General features: G+C 52.3%; 1 protein-coding gene across 2 annotated transcripts in view; it reads left to right on the forward strand.

Moving 5' to 3' along the window:
- Nucleotides 1-18,611, forward strand: part of LRRK1 (leucine rich repeat kinase 1) — a 119,520-nt gene that overhangs the window by 97,270 nt on the left and 3,639 nt on the right. For both annotated transcript variants that reach the window (XM_088024966.1, XM_088024967.1), the window contains exons 24-32: nt 250-499; nt 2,680-2,846; nt 4,843-5,040; nt 6,062-6,339; nt 8,201-8,395; nt 9,162-9,313; nt 14,679-14,796; nt 15,826-15,942; nt 17,662-18,512. In XM_088024966.1, the coding sequence (XP_087881092.1) occupies nt 250-499; nt 2,680-2,846; nt 4,843-5,040; nt 6,062-6,339; nt 8,201-8,395; nt 9,162-9,313; nt 14,679-14,796; nt 15,826-15,942; nt 17,662-18,512 (2,326 nt within the window). The remainder of the gene's footprint in view (nt 1-249; nt 500-2,679; nt 2,847-4,842; nt 5,041-6,061; nt 6,340-8,200; nt 8,396-9,161; nt 9,314-14,678; nt 14,797-15,825; nt 15,943-17,661; nt 18,513-18,611) is intronic.

An 18,611-nucleotide genomic window follows, 5' to 3' on the forward strand; every position in this document is an offset into this window, starting at 1 on the left:
GCCCGCTGAGGGTCTAGACCACCCACTGGCTGTCCAGTGCATCCCTGACCTTTCCCGGTGCTGGGCTTTCAGGATCTTGCTCTCCAAAAAAAGAACCCAAGAATGCAGTCATGGTTCAGCCACTTCCTAGGATCCAGGCACTGTGAAAAGTGCCTCCTCCTATGAAAAGCCCACCCCGCCTGAGTGCTGCTCAGGGACCCACCTATGGCCGCCTTCGTGTAAACTGTCTCCTGCTCTGTCCCCATTTAGCCCTGACAGCCACAGAGAGCGACGGGACCCCGCTCATGGAGCAGTACGTGCCCTGCCCGGTGTGCGAGACCTCTTGGGCCCAGCACACGGACCCGAATGAGAAAGCAGAGGGCGTGCAGTACTTCGACATGGAAGACTGCGTGCTCACAGCCATTGAGAAGGACTTCATCTTCTGCCCCAGACACGCCGACCTCCCCGTGCCTCTCCAGGAGCTGGTTCCCGAGCTGTTCATGACCGATTTCCCTGCCAGGTAGGCCACCGTGCCCCTCCCCTGATTCCTATTTTCCTGCCGGCTCAAGGCCGAGAAGATGGATTCTCCTTGGCGTTCAAGAAGGGGGCACTCCCAGGCCTACAGCCTCATTTTCCTCTCATGGCAAATGCTGATTCCTACCTGCTGCCCTCGGGCTGGGCATTTGGATCCCCTACATCTGTTCTTGCAGTGAGTCGACCTCTAACCTCAGATAATGACTGGGGAGAGAATGCTGGAGAAATAGGGAATGCTTTGTGGTCCCACCCAACAAGAAATGGTCACAAAATCCGAGGGCTGGGGAAAAGATGGACGGTTCTATAGTCATGGAAACCGGAAGCTATGACTCAGTGTCCCCGGCGATAATTCGACATTGGCAGTTACCAACTGTTTTGGAGTTATGAAGTCCTGTTGTTGTCTTAGTCAAAGGATTGCGATCTCTGGCTTCTTTAAAGAAAAGTAAACTTTTTGCGGGGGGGTGGTAAGAATATTTATATTCTCATTTTTCCAAATTGCCCCCCATCCCAAAGAATCCATGTGGAGTCCTCTGAGATATTGCAGGATTGGGGTCAGTCTATCAAATTAAGAAATTTCTTCCTACATTGAATGGTGTCCCCCCAGAGCCCTTTCTAATCGCCCCAGTTACCTCGCTGGTCAAAATGATAATTAAACACCGCTGTTCTGCAAAATGAGCTCCCTTTATTCCTAGAACTCTAACGTGAGGGCTATCGTTTCTCGGAGACCACGTGCCGAGTTGTGTAGATGCATGAATCAGATTTCTGGGGGAGGGGGGCCCAGTGAGGCAGCCCCAAATGTTAGGATTTTCATTTATTTGCCGAACCTTGTTGAGTTTTATGCCCCGACTAAAGCTGGGCTGTGGCGTCTCCTATATGAAATCGGGAAAGCCAGATTGGTTTGGATGGAATGGCAGGCTATAGCATGGTTCTTCACTGAAGGTACTTGGCCGGTAGTTGAAAAGCCCGACAATGTGGACAGGATTCCCAGCCCAGCAGAAGGTCCCTGGAAACTTGAGCCTGGGGCCCAACTGGGGCCCTGAAGCGTCACGCTCCCCGCACTAGGAGTTTGGGCGGGTCAGGGTTGGGGGAGTTACCAGGTATCCAGGGAGCCCTGTCCTGTGGCCCTGAGTTTACAGGAGTCCTAACAGAATGGCCCGAGGGATCCGCAGCATTCCTGCTGCTCCCCGTGCCCATCCAGGGAGGCTCCCAAGGGCCCACACTGCCCAAGCAGGTGGTTTGAGGGAAGGGCACTTGGAGAAGAGCCCGGCTCCTCTGCGGCACCACCAAGAGCTCCAGGGGAGGTAGTTGCACCTGCCTGGAGTGCAAAGCATGACATTGAGCTGTGCAAAGGCTGAGCAGCTGCAGAATCTGTTCCTGGAAGGCATGGAAAATAACTGCCTGGTGGGGTCGGCCTATGGGGCCAGGATGGCTCCAGTGGAGGCCCCTGGCATAGGCAGCTGGTGAGGGACCCAGAGAGACTTCAGCAGAGCAGGGGGAGGCCCTGAAGTGGGAGGGCCTCTGCACTGCCCCCTCCTTCCTCCCTGCCTCCCATCATCCCCTTCTCTCTCCCTCCCTCCCAGGAGTGACTTACGGTCTTTCCAAAAGCCCAAAAGAAATTAGAACCTAGTATTAGAACACACAGACCAGGGAGGTCTAAACTCCCTGCCCTTGGGTGAAGTCCTAGCCATCGACTGTGCACACATGGCTCATGCCAATCAGAAGGCCTCCGCGGCCGCTTACATCATTCCTTACGTAATAAAAAATGAGGAAACAACCAACCTAGCAGTAAATAAATGTAGCTTGTCTGATGGATACTAGCTCTCAAAGCACAGAGTCTTTGGGAAGAAAACATCCAAAAGAATTTTCTGACTATGTGGGCCACTTTGCCTGGCTTCCCCCGGTGCTAGCCACCATGCACGCCTATGGGGCAGTTTCCATTATGAGCCCACTTTACGGAGGAGACCCAGGCTTGTTGAGGCTACATAACCTGCCTACAGCCATGGGTTATCCTGGATCTGTCTGACCCCACGGGTGGCTTTGAACTATGACTCCCTGCAGTGGAAGAAATGACCAAGGGTGTCCTCACATCCACCCACCGCCAGCCTCTCCGGAGAGCGGTAAGGGACCGGTTAGGGAGGTCTGACCCACGTGCTGTGTTTCTGGCAGGCTCTTCCTGGAAAACAGCAAGCTGGAGCACAGTGAGGACGAGAGCAGCGTCCTGGGCCAGGGCGGAAGTGGCACCATCATCTACCGGGCCCGGTACCAAGGCCAGCCCGTGGCGGTGAAACGGTTCCAGATCAAGAAATTCAAGAACTTGGCCAACGCCCCAGCGGGTAAACAGGGCCCAGTGTTGTTTCTTTTCAGACACGTGCTTCCACGGAAGACTTGGGGAGACTGGAAGAGGAGAGGAGGGGGGACGAGGCTAGCGGAGGCCGACCTGCCTTGTTCCTGGCAGGATGTGGGATAGGCCTAAAGGTCAGGCTGAGCAAAGCTTGGAAATTGTTTTGGGAGATTATTTTCTTGTCTAGATGTGAGCCCCCAAGAGCACAGGCTATCCCTACAATTTCCACCTGCTCCGTGGCCGGCACAGGCCTGGCACATGGTGGGTACACACTCAGACGTCAGGTGGGCCCCTTACGCTGCAGGACCTCTCTCAGCCATCGCCACTGAAGGAAGGAAGGTGGCAGTCCAGGTGAACGCATGGGGAAGCCAGCATGCGCCCTCCTTCTCTGCCACCCACACGAAGGAAGAAGGAAACACCCTCTTGCCTTGGCACATCCAGAGCACACCGTGAACAGCTCAGAGATGCTATCTACCTAGGGCAACCCATCACCGCTCCACACCCAGCCAGTGCCGGGTGAATATCACACTTCTCACTACCCCCTGGCTTAGCATGTTCATCCCTATGATCATTAAGGTCATTTACACTCTTGGTAGAGAAATCAGAATCATAGAGCAAGGTAAAGAAAACATCAGAAAGGAAGAGACAAATTGTTGCTATACGAAGAGAATGACTTCCTGCCTAGAAAAATCCGAGAGAACCTACTGACAAATATGAGAGCCAGTAAAAGTTTCACAGAGTCGCCAGACGTGAGCTCAACCTCAGAATTCAGCAGCGTTCTCACGTACAGCAATGACCCATCACTAGAATGCAGCAATTAAACCGTAAAGCATGGAGGGATAGTGAATATATACCGTTCAGTTGAGTTCTCATTTAAATCCGAGGATGTGCATGCTTGTGTGTGTGTGTGTGTGTGAGAGAGAGAGAGAGATCTCACTCACTGATTCTAAATGCATATAAAATGACAACATCCCAGGAACAGCTGGGACAGTCCTACAGAGGGAGGCAAAGGAAAGACGCCTGCCCAGCAGATGTCATGACTTACAACCCTGCAGACATGAAGGCAGTGTGCTCCGGGGCTCGGCCAGGCCCGCCGAGGGTGTGGACACAGCCGTGCGTGTGTATGGGAAGCTGGTACATAGTGGGGGTGACATCGTGACTTAGAGCGGAGAGATGGACCGGTCGCTAATTGAGGCAGACCCTTGCGTCAGACTTTACGCCATAGTCAAAAAATAAATGCATAATGGGTTGAAGAGCCAATGTGAACAACAAGTTTTATACTAAGAAAACAAATTTGGCTGGCCTACACACAGATCTGGCACAACTGATGCATTTTAACTGCCAAGCGTTTTTTTTTCATGCTGTTTAAACCTCCGTGTCCACAAATCCCTGATTTTAAGATCTGAACGTAGGGGAGGAATAGATTCGGATGCAAGAGGGCAAGCAGGGCCTGGTGGACCCCGCTTGGTGACCTCAGGGCCAGCCACAGACCGGTGGGTGGTGTCCTGCCCCCCCCCCCCACTTGGCAAGAGAGGCCCTTTGCGGGGCGGGGCGGGGCGGGAGGGAGCCTTGGGCCTCCACCTTCCAGGGGTTACAGCACAGCCTGGAAGTTGCCCCTCCTGCCAATAGACCTTGCTCCTCTGGCCTGAGATGATGTGTCACAGGCCCATGGTGGCCCCAGGTTTCTCTCTGGCTGAGGAGAGAGTGCTGGTTCTTTCTTGTCTTCGGTGGTCCAGGCTACTGGCGGGAAGTCGGGTGAGCACGCCCTCAGCATCCCTGTGGCAGCCGGGGCCTGGTCACCTTCCAGTCCTGCCGCTTGAGCCAGGCTCTGGGTGACACTCAGGGATGCAGAACTGGAATAGGCTTAAATGCTGCCCCCCCAGCCCCTCGAGTCCCCATGGGGCAGCTCTGCGTGTGGCAGGATCCCCATCCGAGTGGTCCTAGAGGGGGTCCCTGGGCAGCACTGATGGCCACGCTCTCCCCTGCAGACACCATGCTGAGGCACCTGCGGGCCACGGACGCCATGAAGAACTTCTCGGAGTTTCGGCAGGAGGCCAGCATGCTGCACGCCCTGCAGCACCCCTGCATCGTGTCACTCATAGGCATCAGCATCCACCCTCTCTGCTTCGCCCTGGAGCTCGCCCCACTGGGCAGCCTCAACACCGTGCTGTCTGAGAATGCCAAAGGTACCAGTCGTGCCGAGAACATTCCAAAGGGATTGCCTGGGGCCCGGCCCGGCCAGATACAGCCCCTGGGAAGCCAGAGAGCCCATGGCCGGCAGCAGAGGCCCCAGGGAAGCTGGATCCCCGGGGGTTCCCTCCTCCTGCCTGGCCTGCCTGTCTGCGCCAGAGCACACCTGCCCCACGGCTCCCATGGCCAACTCCCTGTGGGCAAAGAAAGGCACTTCACCAGGTCTACACCCTGAATGGTGGTGTTGGCAAGGCTGGAGGAGCTGACGGCTTAGAGTCAGATGGAACCACGTTCCAAGCCCTGGTTCTCTGCCATAATCCCGTAAATTAGTGCCTCGTTTACTGGCCTGTAAAAGGAGGATGATAATAGTCCCCCTGAGGGGGGCAGTTGAGGGTCTCAAATGAGGCAGCCCAGGGGGCCTGAGCAACAGCCTGGTGCCCACAAGCCCACCAGCCGCGTAAAGCCCTCCTTTCCCCGGAACGCACAACGGGTGTGCGCCATCATTCAAACTCTGAGACCCTGGGGTCAGTTTTATCTTACTTTTTAATGAAATTTTAAAATAATTTTCCTCAGGAAATCATTAGGGAACTAACTTCCAGAGAGCTGACAGAAGGAGAGAGGTAGCAGTGTCTGGACTCGGGCAGAAGAAACGCATTAAGCTCAAATCGTTTCTCCTTCAATGGAAGAAAACCTTTTTTTTTTTTAATGAAGCTCTTATCCCCGCAACCCACCCCTTGACAGTAGAGCAGTCTTGGCCTGAGATGAATTTTGAATCCTCGCCCTTTTCGTAAAAACACCAACAATTCCAGGCATGAAATACCATGAATGAAGCTATAACACTAAGCATCTCTCTCCTAAATACGGTTTTATTTCAGAAGGTCATTCTCTGTCTCCACTGGCGTCCAGCATGGGGAATGATGAGAAGTGTCCGTAGACCATAAAGTATCTGGGGAGAGAGACGGTGAGAAAAGACTGCTGGTGTAATGGTAGTTTGGTATTTTTTTTTTCTTTGCAAAGATTCTTCCTTTATGCCCCTGGGACACATGCTCACCCAAAAAATAGCCTACCAGATCGCCTCCGGCCTGGCCTACCTGCACAAGAAAAACATCATCTTCTGTGACCTGAAGTCGGACAACATTCTGGTCTGGTCTCTTGACGTCAAGGAGCACGTCAACATCAAGCTGTCGGACTACGGGATTTCACGGCAGTCATTTCATGAGGGTGCCCTCGGCGTGGAGGGCACCCCTGGCTACCAGGCCCCGGAGATCAGGCCTCGCATCGTATATGACGAGAAGGTACCCACAGCCCGGCCCACTGCCAGCCCAGGGGCACCTGCAGCTTCTGAGCTCTGTTTCCCCAGGCACTCTCTTCTCCCTCTTCTGTGCTCGACCAGGGGGCTCTGGCTTGAACCAGAAATGCACAGGGGTCTGTGCCCACCTAGGAACGTCAAGGTTAACTTCTCCTTAGCTTCAGGAACAGTGAAGTCTCTAGCCTTGATTCAGAGACATAGTCAAGGTGCTACACAGTGGACAGTAAGTCCAGGACAGAAATGGGTCTACATTTGGCTCCCAGCTCTGCCATTTAGACATATAAAATGGGGACAGTGGACCAGCCTCGTGGGGGCTCATGTGGAGCAGTCAGAATAAGGATGGCAAAGCCTCCTGGCCCGTAGGTACTGTCCACAGTGGCAGAGATGGCCAAGATAGCATGGCCAAAGTCAGGAGAGTGAATTCTGACAGGACAAGCGTGGACTCCCCGAGCAGCTGCATGGCCAGCCTCGGCCAAGATGTTAGCTGAATGTTTACCTTCTTCCCTGAAAGCTGCTTAGTAGATACAGGCACGCAGACAAGTTGGACCCAGCTTCCAGCTAGTGCTAGCCCTGGTTCATCAGTCACCCAGCCCTGAAACTCCCTTGGTCTATAATTTTTCATTATTTGGTGGTTTGCCGATGAGTCATTGCCTAATTGCTTTAAGAATGACCTAAACAGCCTATAGTCCCCATGCTGTATGTTACATCCCCATAATATTTTATAGCTGGAAGTTTGTACCTTTTGACCACCTTCAAATAAAAAAGGGAAAGCCATGACCTTAGTGGGGGCACCTGGGTGGCTCAGTCGGTTAACCGTCCGACTCTTGGTTTCGGCTCAGGTCATGATCTCAGGGTCACGAGATTGAGCTCCACTGAGCTTGGGATTCTCTTTCTCCCTCTCCCGCTGCCCCTACTCCATCCCTCTAAGAAAAAGAATGACCTTAGCATGTGGGGATTAACTCGTCACCTGTGGCTATTAACCAAAAGAGAAAAGGCAAATCAGAGTGATAAAAATAAGAGCTTCTTAAGTAGCAGGTGACACAGACCAGGCACCTCGAAACTAAGATTATAACAGGAACCTTCACATCGAAGACTCTCAGGTCTATGTCAGCCATTCTCCTGCTAAAACGTTACCTCTCGGCCCTCATGGAGGCCGAAACTGACTTCTCCTTTTTGGGCCTTTTGATGACATTAAAATTAGAGGAGTCAGCATGTTGTGATTTAGGAGACATTCCCTCTTTATGATTTGCATCCACTGCCCTTCCAGTGCCAAGCACATTTAGCTGAGGGTCTGTGTTCTCCTGCGTTTTCTTGAGTCTCAAGGATAAGGAGCATGGCATCCTTGGAGACCTTAACCAGTACCTGATGGCTAGCAAGGTCTCAGTGTGTGTTTATTGCGTGGATGGGTGGCTGGATGGAAGGAAGGAAGGAAGGAAGTATGGGAGGATGGATAGGTATATGGACAGAAGAACAGATCATCGGATGGATGGATGAATGGGTAGACGGGAGTATAGATGGATAAATATGCAAAAGGATAGGCAATTGGGTGCATGGATGGATAGATGGATGATAGATGAAGAAAAGTAGGGGGGGAGGGGGAAGGGAGGGAGGAGGGAAGGACTGGAAGGTGGAAGGCTAAAGGGGCAGAATAATGGATGGTCAGATGGTTGGCTGGATGTTTGGACAGGTGGGGAGTGATGGATGCATTGATGGATGGATTGATGACCGTCTCCCTTTGGGCAGGATCCCTGGTCCGATTGTGTCTTCTGCTCCCTCCGTCACAAGGCCAACTTATGAAAGCTGCTGGGCCAGGCAGGGGACCTGACTTGGCTCGCCTCTTTGCCCAGGTAGACATGTTCTCCTATGGAATGGTGCTCTATGAGTTGCTGTCGGGACAACGGCCAGCACTGGGCCACCACCAGCTTCAGATTGCCAAGAAGTTGTCCAAGGGCATCCGCCCTGTCCTGGGGCAGCCAGAGGAGGTGCAGTTCCATCGGCTCCAGGCCCTCATGATGGAGTGCTGGGACACGAAGCCTGAGAAGGTACCTGAGGGCCCGGGGCCTGGGGGCCTGGCACCGCCCGCCCCTGTGGTGGAGGCTCTGGATCTCCAGAGTACACATGTATGTCTACTTGCCCATCCTTCGCTAAGGGTCTAGAACAAAGGGGGCAACCCTTCTCTGCTCACCTCTTCTAGAAAGAGATAAGTACTGCTCCTCGTACATCCAGCTTATTTTCTTTGCATGCATGTCACTCTCGGGAAAGATGAGCTCTTCTTTCCTCCCCAGCCTCTGTGTCACACCATCAGACAAGCATAGCATCCCAACCCCTTTATAGCAGTAGAGACCCCACGCAAGAACAGAGAGAATGTATGCATCTCTTTCTAGAGTAATGGGGAGCAGGTTTGCTCATGAGAGCAGGAATCATGATATCATTTTAAAGCTTAGCTTTTGGGGGGAAGAGGCCAGTGGTTTCAAGGTTAAAAGGCATTTATCAAATTGGTGCGGATTTAATGAATTGGGAGTAAAATCAGGTCTGAGAAAAATTCCCCGCAAGGTTGTATGTCCGTGGGCCACGGGGGTTGGAACATCAGAGTTTAAGCTAGCCTGACCGCCTAAGTTCAGGTTGCTAAGGAGAGTGATGACCCAGGCTGCCAGACACTCTGGCCCCTGAAATTGTCTTGGCCTCTTGTTTTGAGCAGTTTCTAGTCCTTCCTCCCTTGTTCAAGACCATTGGTTTCACGGGCAGGATAGGCATCCATCTGGTCATAAGTGACTCTTGCTCACGGCTCCGGTGGCCTCTCTCCCTCAGCGACCGCTGGCCGTGTCGGTGGTGAGCCAGATGAAGGACCCGACCTTTGCAACGTTCATGTACCAGCTACCCTGCGGGAAGCAGACCACCTTCTTCTCCTCCCAAGGCCAGGAGTACATGGTGGTGTTCTGGGACGGGAAAGAGGAGTCCAGGTAATGTCCCGAGGTTGGCTGTGCCCTGCTAGTATTGGCGGGGGCGGGGGGGACTGTGGAATTGGGGAGCAGGCAAGGATGACCATGGTGAGAAATGTCTAGTGGACAGTGGGTTAAAAGCCTGATGGAGTTCGCTCCAGAGAGAAAACTTGAGTCCACGCAAATAGACAGGCATGTAGGCATTTGTGGTTAAGAGAAGTAAAGAGTAGGTGGGGTCTGCCAGGGGGCGTGGGGTCAACAGAGGGCTTTGCTTTTTGTACTTGTTTTTTTCCTTCTTCATTCCCATCCTCTATTTTACCCATCCCCCCCCCCCGGCCCCTCTCCCCTCTGGCAACCACCAGTTTGTTCTCTGTGTTTATGAGTCTGTTTTTGTTTTATTTTTTCTTTTGTTTTTTAGATTCCACATGTAATTGAAATCATATGGTATTTGTCTTTCTCTGACTTATTTCACTTAGCATAACACCTCCACGTCCATCCATGTTGTTGCAAAGACCAAGATGTCATTCTTTTTTATGGCTGAGTAATATTCTACGTGTGTGTGTGTGTGTGTGTGTGTGTGTGTGTGTGTGTGTGTGTGCGCGTACCACATCTTTATCCATATGGATGGACACTTAGGTTGCTTCCATATTTGGCTACTGTAAATAAAGTTGCAATAAGCATAGGGATGCATATATCCTTTTTTTTTATTTGAGAGAGAGAGCACCCACGAACGGGGGGTGGGGGGCAGAGGAAGAGGCAGAGGGAGAAGCAGACTCCCGGCTGAGCAAGGAGCCCGATGCTGGGTTCGATCCCAGGACCCCAGGATCATGACCTGAGCCAAAGGCACATGCTTAACTGACTGAGCCACCCATGCCCTGAGATGCATATATCTTTTCAAATTAGTGTTTTCATTTTCTTCAGGTAAATACCCAAAAGTGGAATTACTGGATCATATGCTATTTCTATTTTTAATATTTTGAAGAACCTCCGTACTGATTTCCAGAGTGGCCACGCCAGTTTGTACTCCCACCAGCAGTGCACGAGGGTCCCCTTTTCTCCACAGCCTCTCCAACACTTGTTGGTTCTTGTCTTGTTGATACTAGACCTTCTGATAGGGGTGAGGTGAGATCTCATCGTGGGTCTGATTTGCATTCCCCTGATGATCAGTGATGTTGAGCATCTTTTCAAGTGTCTGTTGGCCATCTGGATGTCTTCTTTGAAAAAAAGTCTTTTGAAGTCCTCTGCTCACTTTTTAATCCGATTGTTTGTTTTCTTGGTGCTGAGTTGTATAAGCTCTTTATATATTTTGGGTATTAACCCTTTATCAGATTTATCATTTGCAAATATCTCCCATTCAGTAGGTCGCCTTTTCGTTTTGCTGATGGTTTCCTTCGCTGTGCAAAAGCTTTTTAGTTTGATGTAGTCCCAGTTGTTTAATTCTGCTTTTGTTGCCCTTGCCTCAGGAGACAGATCCAAAAAATATTGCTAAGCTTGATGCCCAAGAGTTTACTGCCTCTGTTTTCTTTTAGAAGTTTTATGGTTTCGGGTCTCGCCTTTAGGTCTTTGAGTTTATTTTGTATATGGTGTAAGAAAGTGGTCCAGTTTCATTCTTTTGCCTGTGGCTGTCAAGTTTTCCCAGTACGATTGATTGAAGAAACTGTCTTTCCGCTCATTGTGTATTCTTGCTTCCTTTGTCACAGATGAATTGACCACATAAGTATGGGGTTATTTCTGGGCTCTCTATTCTGGTTCTGTTGATCTCTGTGTCTGTTTTTGTGCCCATCCCCTCCTGTTTTGATTACTGTGGCCTTGTGTATAGTTCAAAGTCGGACTGTGATACTTCTAGCTTTAGTCTTCTGTCTCTCAAGATTTCTTTGGCTTTTTGCAGTCTTTTGTGGCTCCATACGAATTTTAAGATTATTTGTTCTAGTTCTATGAAAAATGCTGATGCTCTTTTGATAGGGATTGTATTGAATCTGTAGATTGCTTTGGGTAGTGTGGACATTTGAACAATATTGGTTCAACCTGTCCATATACACGTGTCCATTTATTTGTGTCCTTTTCAATTTGCTTTATCAATGTCTTAAGTTTTCAGAGTAGAGGCCTTTCACCTCCTGGATTAATTGTATTCCTAGGTATTTTATTCTTTTTGGTGCAACTGTAAATGCAATTGTTTTCTTAATTTTTCTTTCTGCTAGTGTGTAGAAACACGACAGGTTTCTATATATGAATTTTGTACCTTGCAACTTTACCGAAGTCATTTCTTAGTTGTAATAATTCTCCCATCCTGGGAGGACTCTGTTTTAAGATGGGTGCTATTTGCAGCTTGATGGCGGAAGAAGTAAATGATGCCAGGGGTCGGGGAGAAAGGACAGTGACTGGGGTGGAGTTGCTGAGTAGTGAGCGGGGCAGGAGACCCAGGGCCAAGCAGGATTGGGGCCCTTACATGAGAATCTGTGGGCCTTCCCTTCTAGTCATATCTTTTTCTCAGGGAAGTGGTAGGAAGGACGAAAGCATGGGGACAGGTTTTGAATATTCGAGAAGGTGACATGTGATATGAGCACTAGCGCATGAGACCAGGGTGGTTGCAAGACAGCACTGAGGCCCGCTGGAGGTTGGAGGTCAGGTGTTGGAAATGAGGCTCATCCACAGGGTTATGTGCCCCCAGCACGGTTTGCTGCCCGCAGATTGCAAGATAGGCAACAGTTGGTTTTAAGCAGAGTTGGGTTTTTGGCAGGAGGGAGAGAAGGGTATGGGCGGTGGAGGTATTTTCAAGAGGGTCATGGTAGCGATGGATCATGGAACCTAAGTGGGACCATAAAATGGATAAGGAACAATGGAAAGTACCAGAGAATCCTAGATCTTAGCAGAGTGTAAACAAAACCAAAAACGCTGTGATGAGTTATGGTAGTAGGTGGAATGTTCTGGAAAACTCAGAGGTAGAGGTCAGAAAATAGATCCTTGACTCTGAGTAGGTGGGAGGGGTGCAGACCAGGATCCGATGTGCAACTTAGGGGGAGGGTGGCTGGAGTAGAGTGGGAATAAGATCACTGGGAAACGAACAGGAAGTCACAGGACCAAGATGCCAGGGTATGGGAAAGATAGACTTCGCAGTCTCCAAAAACCCACCGTCTGGTGTGAGAGCCTTCAGTCCTGGTCAGAGTATGAGGTCTCTCCCCTAGAGTCACGAGAGCATTTCATGGCCTGAATAGTCTTCTAAGCTTCGTGGCAAACGTTTGCAGGCGCTACAATCGAATAAGGCTTAGATAAAGTGAAGCTTGAGACACGATGAGGTAAGTGGAAGGAACTTTGCCGTTTTCCCAAGGTCAGTCCAGGTGATGTTTGCACCATGTTCTATGCCACAGGGACTGAGTGTTCTGACATAAGACATGGTCTAAGGAACCATGCCCTAAAGAAATATGTGTATTTGTGTGTGTGTATATTTATTTATTGTTACTAATATTTATATATGTAAATATATATGTTTTCAGTAATTACATTGCCGGGTATTGCACATTGTGATATTTGGCATGCAAAGTATGAAAGATAGGTTAAATTAAAAAAAAAAACCTATACTTCTGAATTTAAATTTTTGGACTCATGATAGATTTTATCTTTAAGAAAAATAAACTCATGTTTCCTAGTCCTGCCTGTTGAAAAGGCCTAACAATAATGACCACCTACAAGTGATGACCCCCCGGGACCCAGGTGGTGGTCTCTAAGTGCCAGAGGGAACCAGGGCTTATTTGAGAAGTGGCTGACTCCAGGTCTGGGACAGGAAGATGGCCAGCATATCTGGCACACCAGAATCAAGGATGCCATCAGATACTCGTGAGGGTAGATTAAAGGGTTTTAGGAGTCAACCCAGAGAGGTTCCTACTGGCCAAGGATAGGGCAGTCGGCCATTAGTAAGAAGAATTGCAGTGGGTTGAGACACATCAAATTTTTTAAATTCATGCATTTCTAATGCTACTTAAAAAAAAACAAACTGGGGCCCCTGGGTGGCTCGGTTAAGTGCCCAACCCTTGATTTTGGCTCCGGTCATGATCTCGGGGTCTTGAGATCAAGCCCTGCGTCGGGTTCCACGTTCAGCGGGGAGTCTGCCTGAGACTCTCTCTCTCTCCATCTCCCTCTGCGCCTTCCCCTGCTCATGCTCTCTAAATAAATAAATAAATAAAAATCTTAAAAACAAAAACCCCTCACTGATCACCATTGAAGGCTCCTAGAGAACCAACCCATTATTTTTGAAAAACTAGTATATACAGAAAGAATCAAGGTTTTATTCTGCCATTCCTATGTGAACTCTACCCCAAGGTAGCAAAAGAGAGAAAAGGAAGAAGTTTCTCTTTTTAGAATAAATGAAGCTAATAAATGAAGAAGGAATGCCAGAAATGGAATGTCAGCCTTTTGCAATCTCTATTGAAATCGTGGATATAAGACAGTGATCATTCATGATCACAAAAGGAGTGAGAATGGGGCATTCCCGATAGAAATCCACACCCCCAATCCCCCAATGAGGAGATGTTCTTGCCTTAAAAAAAAAAAAAAAACAACAAACAGAATCTGATCAAGACTCGAGATTGGGGGCAGGGGGATGAGGCAAATGGTACCCCAGGTATGTGGGGACCACACAGGACACCCCCAGAATCCTCAGCACATAACCTACCAGAGAAAAAAGAGAAAGGGGAGGGGGAAGCCAGTCAAGAGACTGAGAGACAGAAAGACCCGTGGAAGTGTGGGCAAAAGATGTGTGTGACCTGGGTAAATAACTTCAGTCTCCACCTCAGACAGTGAGGACACTGGATGCCCATGGGGGACAAGGGGGGGGACAGAAATGCTAGGGGAAGGCCAGTTCCAGGGAGCAAACAGCAACCCTCATAAATGACAGCTTATTAGTTCTCAGAGCACTTGTGTTGGGGGAATGTGTTTCGAGGACCCCCAGCCTACTCTAAAATGCACCCATCTATCTTTAGCCTTGACCTTGTCTACTCTGATATTGGGGGGCTCCCCTGTCCCTGGGGTGAGGCACGTATGGCCAGTGGGAGGGGTGAGTGGCTTTGGTGGAGGTGCGGCCACCTGTGCCCCTTCTTCACACCGGGGGGCAACTTCTTGGACCTTCCAGCGTCACAGACAGAAGAGAGCCTTTCTTCCCATTGGGAATGCCCTCTCGTTGCCCGAACATTCAAGCAAGGGAGGCAGAATCCACCTGTGCCCAGTGCCGTAAACGGTCCTCAATTCTCTCAGAACGTGGCCAAATTCAACCCTGGGCTCAAGGGGGTGGCCGAGGCAGCTGATGTCCTCCTCCAAGGCTGCTCAGGCCAAGCCAAGAGAAGGGAGGCGGCCCTTGGCCACCGTGCGCTGACCACACGATTGTCGCCGACTCTAGGAACTACACCGTGGTGAACACGGAGAAGGGCCTTATGGAAGTGCAGCGGATGAGCTGTGCAGGAATGAAGCTAAGCTGCCAGCTCAAGGTCCAGAACTGTCTGTGGACAGCCACCGAGGTAACTGCCTCCATTCGGGGCTCTCATTGAGGTGGGCAACGGTCCATGGGGGCGCCAGATTTAGCAAATAGGAATACACGATGCCCAGATACATGTGATTACCAGATAACCCCAGCCCGCACGTGTGAGACCCCCCCAGAGCAGTGCCAGTAGCCCTGTGAAGCAGCAGAAGCATGTCCCCAGGGGCAACAACCTGCCTCGTCCCTGGCGGGTGACCGGGACTCAGTCAAGAGAAGTCTCAGGTGCAGGATCCCAGCAGAAGGAGCACCCCATTAGGTTGGTGAAGCCACTGGGTTTCTCATAACGCTGCCGGGTCTACCCAGCGAATCCACTCGGCTCTGAAGCCTTCACGTCAAGGAAGTCAGCAGAAGGCCCAAGGATCTGTCTTCTGAGAAATCCAGAGAGGCTGCCCCAATGGATGCTCTGAAGCTACAGAGCTGCGGGGGGCGGGGCAGAGGGCAGGAGATGGTGCCACCAGCCCAGACACACAGCAGAAGGCAGACAGACGTGTCTGTAAGAATACTCATCCCCATGTAACCCCCAGTAGTGAAAACTTGGAAACAGACTGAGCTCAGACAGCAGATTAGGTTGTGGGCACCCCTGGGTGATGGGCAGCACGGAGGCGCTCAAACACGGTTCCCTCATGGGCTCACACACGGTTCCCTCCACCCGTCGTGCATCGTTACGAGAAAAGTGAGGAAACAGCACAGTCAGGTGGTCCCACTTTTGCCAGGAACGCAGAGACACACACACAAACACCCTGGGGAAACGAAGTCTGGGCCCCAAATCCCCAGGTGAAAATTACCCTCTAAGTAATGGGGTAGGGGCAATTTTATGTTTCTTCTTTAAATTCTTCTGTCATTTTCAACATCTCTACAAAGCATAGGAATATGCAAACGACGAACCAGAAAGCCCAAACGCATGTTGGTTCCTAAGGCACAAAGTGATTCCCAAGGCAGAAGGGACCCTGGGAGAAAATGGCAGGCATGTTCCAACCTGGGTCTCATGTTGGCTCATCTGCCTCTGCAGGACCAGAAGATCTACATCTATAACCTCAAGGGCATGTGCCCCTTAAACACACCCCAACGGGCTTTGGACACCCCAGCGGTCGTCACCTGCTTGTTGGCAGTGCCTGTTATTAAAAAGGTGAGGTTGGGGGGAGGTGGGTGCCTGGATGTCTGACTCCCTTCCTCTTCCATTGGGGTGGCCCCCGACCCTTGGCTTGGGGGAGGGAAGCGGTACGAGGAATGGGAGCAAAGCCAGGCCTTCTTGGACCGCCAAGCCCGGGTCAGGTCACAGTCAGCCTTAGAGGGACAGGTCATCATTAGAGCCTTTTCAGGAACCTTTTTTTAGGAAAAAAAAAAAAAAAAAAGTCTGAAATCAACCCTAGGGTCGTTTAAGACCATGCCCCATGGGCGAGGCTGGGCGGCTCGGGACCCAGTCCACCCCAGAGCCCGGGAGAACATGACACAAAGCGTTATTTAAGGCTACTGCTGGCCAGAGCCCCTGAGCCAGGCCACCACCACCCGCACGACCAGAGGGAATAAAGCCGGCTCTGTGCGGAGCCTCCCTGTCAGGGTGCTGCCCCGTGGCCGCGACAGCAGGCCCCTGCATTCTTGCACGCGCACGTTCACACCCAGCTGGGCTGTGGGGCTCACCGCCCTGACTGGGGCCCAGAGCCAGGGTTCGGATAGAGATGCTGCCTCTGTTTGCTTTGGTTGCTTTCTTTCCTAAAATTCTGAGGATGGATTTTGATCAATGTTCTTAGGACTTCTTGACCTTGCTGTTGAGCTAGAAGCTGGTTCACTCGTGACCTTGGACAGCCTGGCCTCCCCAGTTCCCAAGCAGCTCCAGGTCCCAGAAAGGGGGCTTTCTGCCGCTCACCCTCGCTGGCACGAAGCCTGGGTCCTCGCTCTGGCGGGGCTTCGGCTTTGTTCTCCTGAACTCCTCCCGCCCCACCTCAGCCCTCGCCAGGCATCCGAGCTTCGAAGCTGCCCTCTTTTCCTGGCTCTGCAGAGATGCTCCAGGGAGCATCATGTGGGTGGTGGTGTCTGGCCAGCAGTGGCCTTAAATAACGCTTGGTGTCATGTTCTCCCGGGCCTGGGGTGGGCCCAGCATCCAGCACTGTCCCTGCAACTTTGGCTATAGAAGAGGGCATACTTCACTGCAGGGGCGGAGGGCGACCCCAGGACCCTTGCATTGCCAGCTAGGCATTTCAGAATAAGTGTGGTAAGCAAGGAGTGTAGGCACAGGGTCTAAGAAGTGCCTCTATGAGAGGGTTAAGCTGGAAGTGATTTTTTTCAAGCATAGGCTCAGCAGGCACGCATCATCTGCTGGTGCAGAATGCCGGGTGGAGTCGCAGAGATGGACAAGACTCAGCCCTTCCTTGCGGCAGGCCCACACTCTGCTGTCACAGAGCCCCCGTCTGGTGGGGGCGGCAGACAGCAGGTGGCAAGCACACCCACACGCCCACGACTGCTGTCACGTTGTTAACCAGCAGAGCTCCCGGGAAGGAGGGAACCACGTCCTGTCTCTGAAGGAGGCCGGTGTGACCCGAGGGAGAAGGCAGCCCCCTCCCGCTCACACTGCAAGAAGCCAGCCTGAGCAGGGCCCCTCCCCTAGGTGCTGAGGGCCACGTGCTTCCCCGGCACGCTGCTCTCCTGCTCACAGCAGGAAGGGTGGGTGGGTGGCTCTTCTGGGCCTGAGTTGCACCTGCTTTGGGTCCTGCTGGCGGCCCCTGCCTCTCTGGGAACATTGCTCCTCTGGGTGAGCTGGGGTCGGTGCGGAGACGAGTCTTGTGCCCACTCTGCTTCTCTCCCCTGGCCTGCGTGAGCGTCACAGGCCGTCCTGTCTTTCTCCTCACAGAATTCCTACCTGGTGCTGGCAGGCCTGGATGATGGGCTTGTGGCAGTGTTTCCCGTGGTGCGGGGTGCCCCGGACAACAGCTGCTCCTACCTGTGTTCGCACACGGCCAACAGGTCCAAGTTCAACATCCCAGATGAAGACACACGGCAGAACCCATACCCCGTGAAGGCCATGGAGGTGGTCAACAGCGGGTCCGAGGTCTGGTACAGCAATGGGCCGGGCCTGCTGGTCATCGACTGTGCAGCCCTGGAGATCAGCAGGAGGCTGGAACCGTACTCGGCCCCTTCGGTGGTCACCTCGGTCGTGGGCAGCTCTGAGTGCCGCGGGGAGGAGGTCGTCTGGTGCCTGGACGACAGGGCCAACTCCTTGGTGATGTACCACGCAGCCGCCTACCAGCTGTGCGCCCGGTACTTCTGTGGGGACCCCAGCCCGCTCAGAGACATGTTTCCTGTGCGCCCACTGGGCCCGGAGCCCCTGGGCAGCCACCCAGCCGGGTCTGAAGAGCCCGAGGGGGACTCCATCGCGGACGTGAGCATCATGTACAGTGAGGAGCTGGGCACGCAGATCCTGACCCACCAGGACTCGCTGACCGACTACTGTTCCGTGTCGTCCTACCCCCCCTCCTCTCCCTGCCGGGCTCCCACAGCCTCCCCCAGCCTGCCCTCCTCCCCGGCAAGCTCTTCCAGCGTGCCCTTCTCCGCCAACTGCGAGGACTCCGACCGGCTGCACGAGCCCACCGCTGGCTCCGACAGGTCCGAGCACGACCTGACCCCAGTGGACGGGGAGGCCTTCAGCCAGCACCTGCAGGCCGTGAGGATCCTAGCCGTGAAGGATGTCATCTGGGTCCCCAGGTACGGTTCCCGCGAGTGGGGCTTGCTCCCGTGCAGGAGCCCGGAGGGATCGCTTAGGCAAACCCGAGAAGGGCCAAGCGCTCATCTGCTCCCCACCCC

The sequence above is a fragment of the Eumetopias jubatus genome, unplaced genomic scaffold (genome assembly GCF_037043125.1).
Source record: "Eumetopias jubatus isolate StellerSeaLion01/CBP00866 unplaced genomic scaffold, mEumJub1_p1.0 scaffold_7, whole genome shotgun sequence".
In the NCBI taxonomy this organism is placed as follows: domain Eukaryota; kingdom Metazoa; phylum Chordata; class Mammalia; order Carnivora; family Otariidae; genus Eumetopias; species Eumetopias jubatus.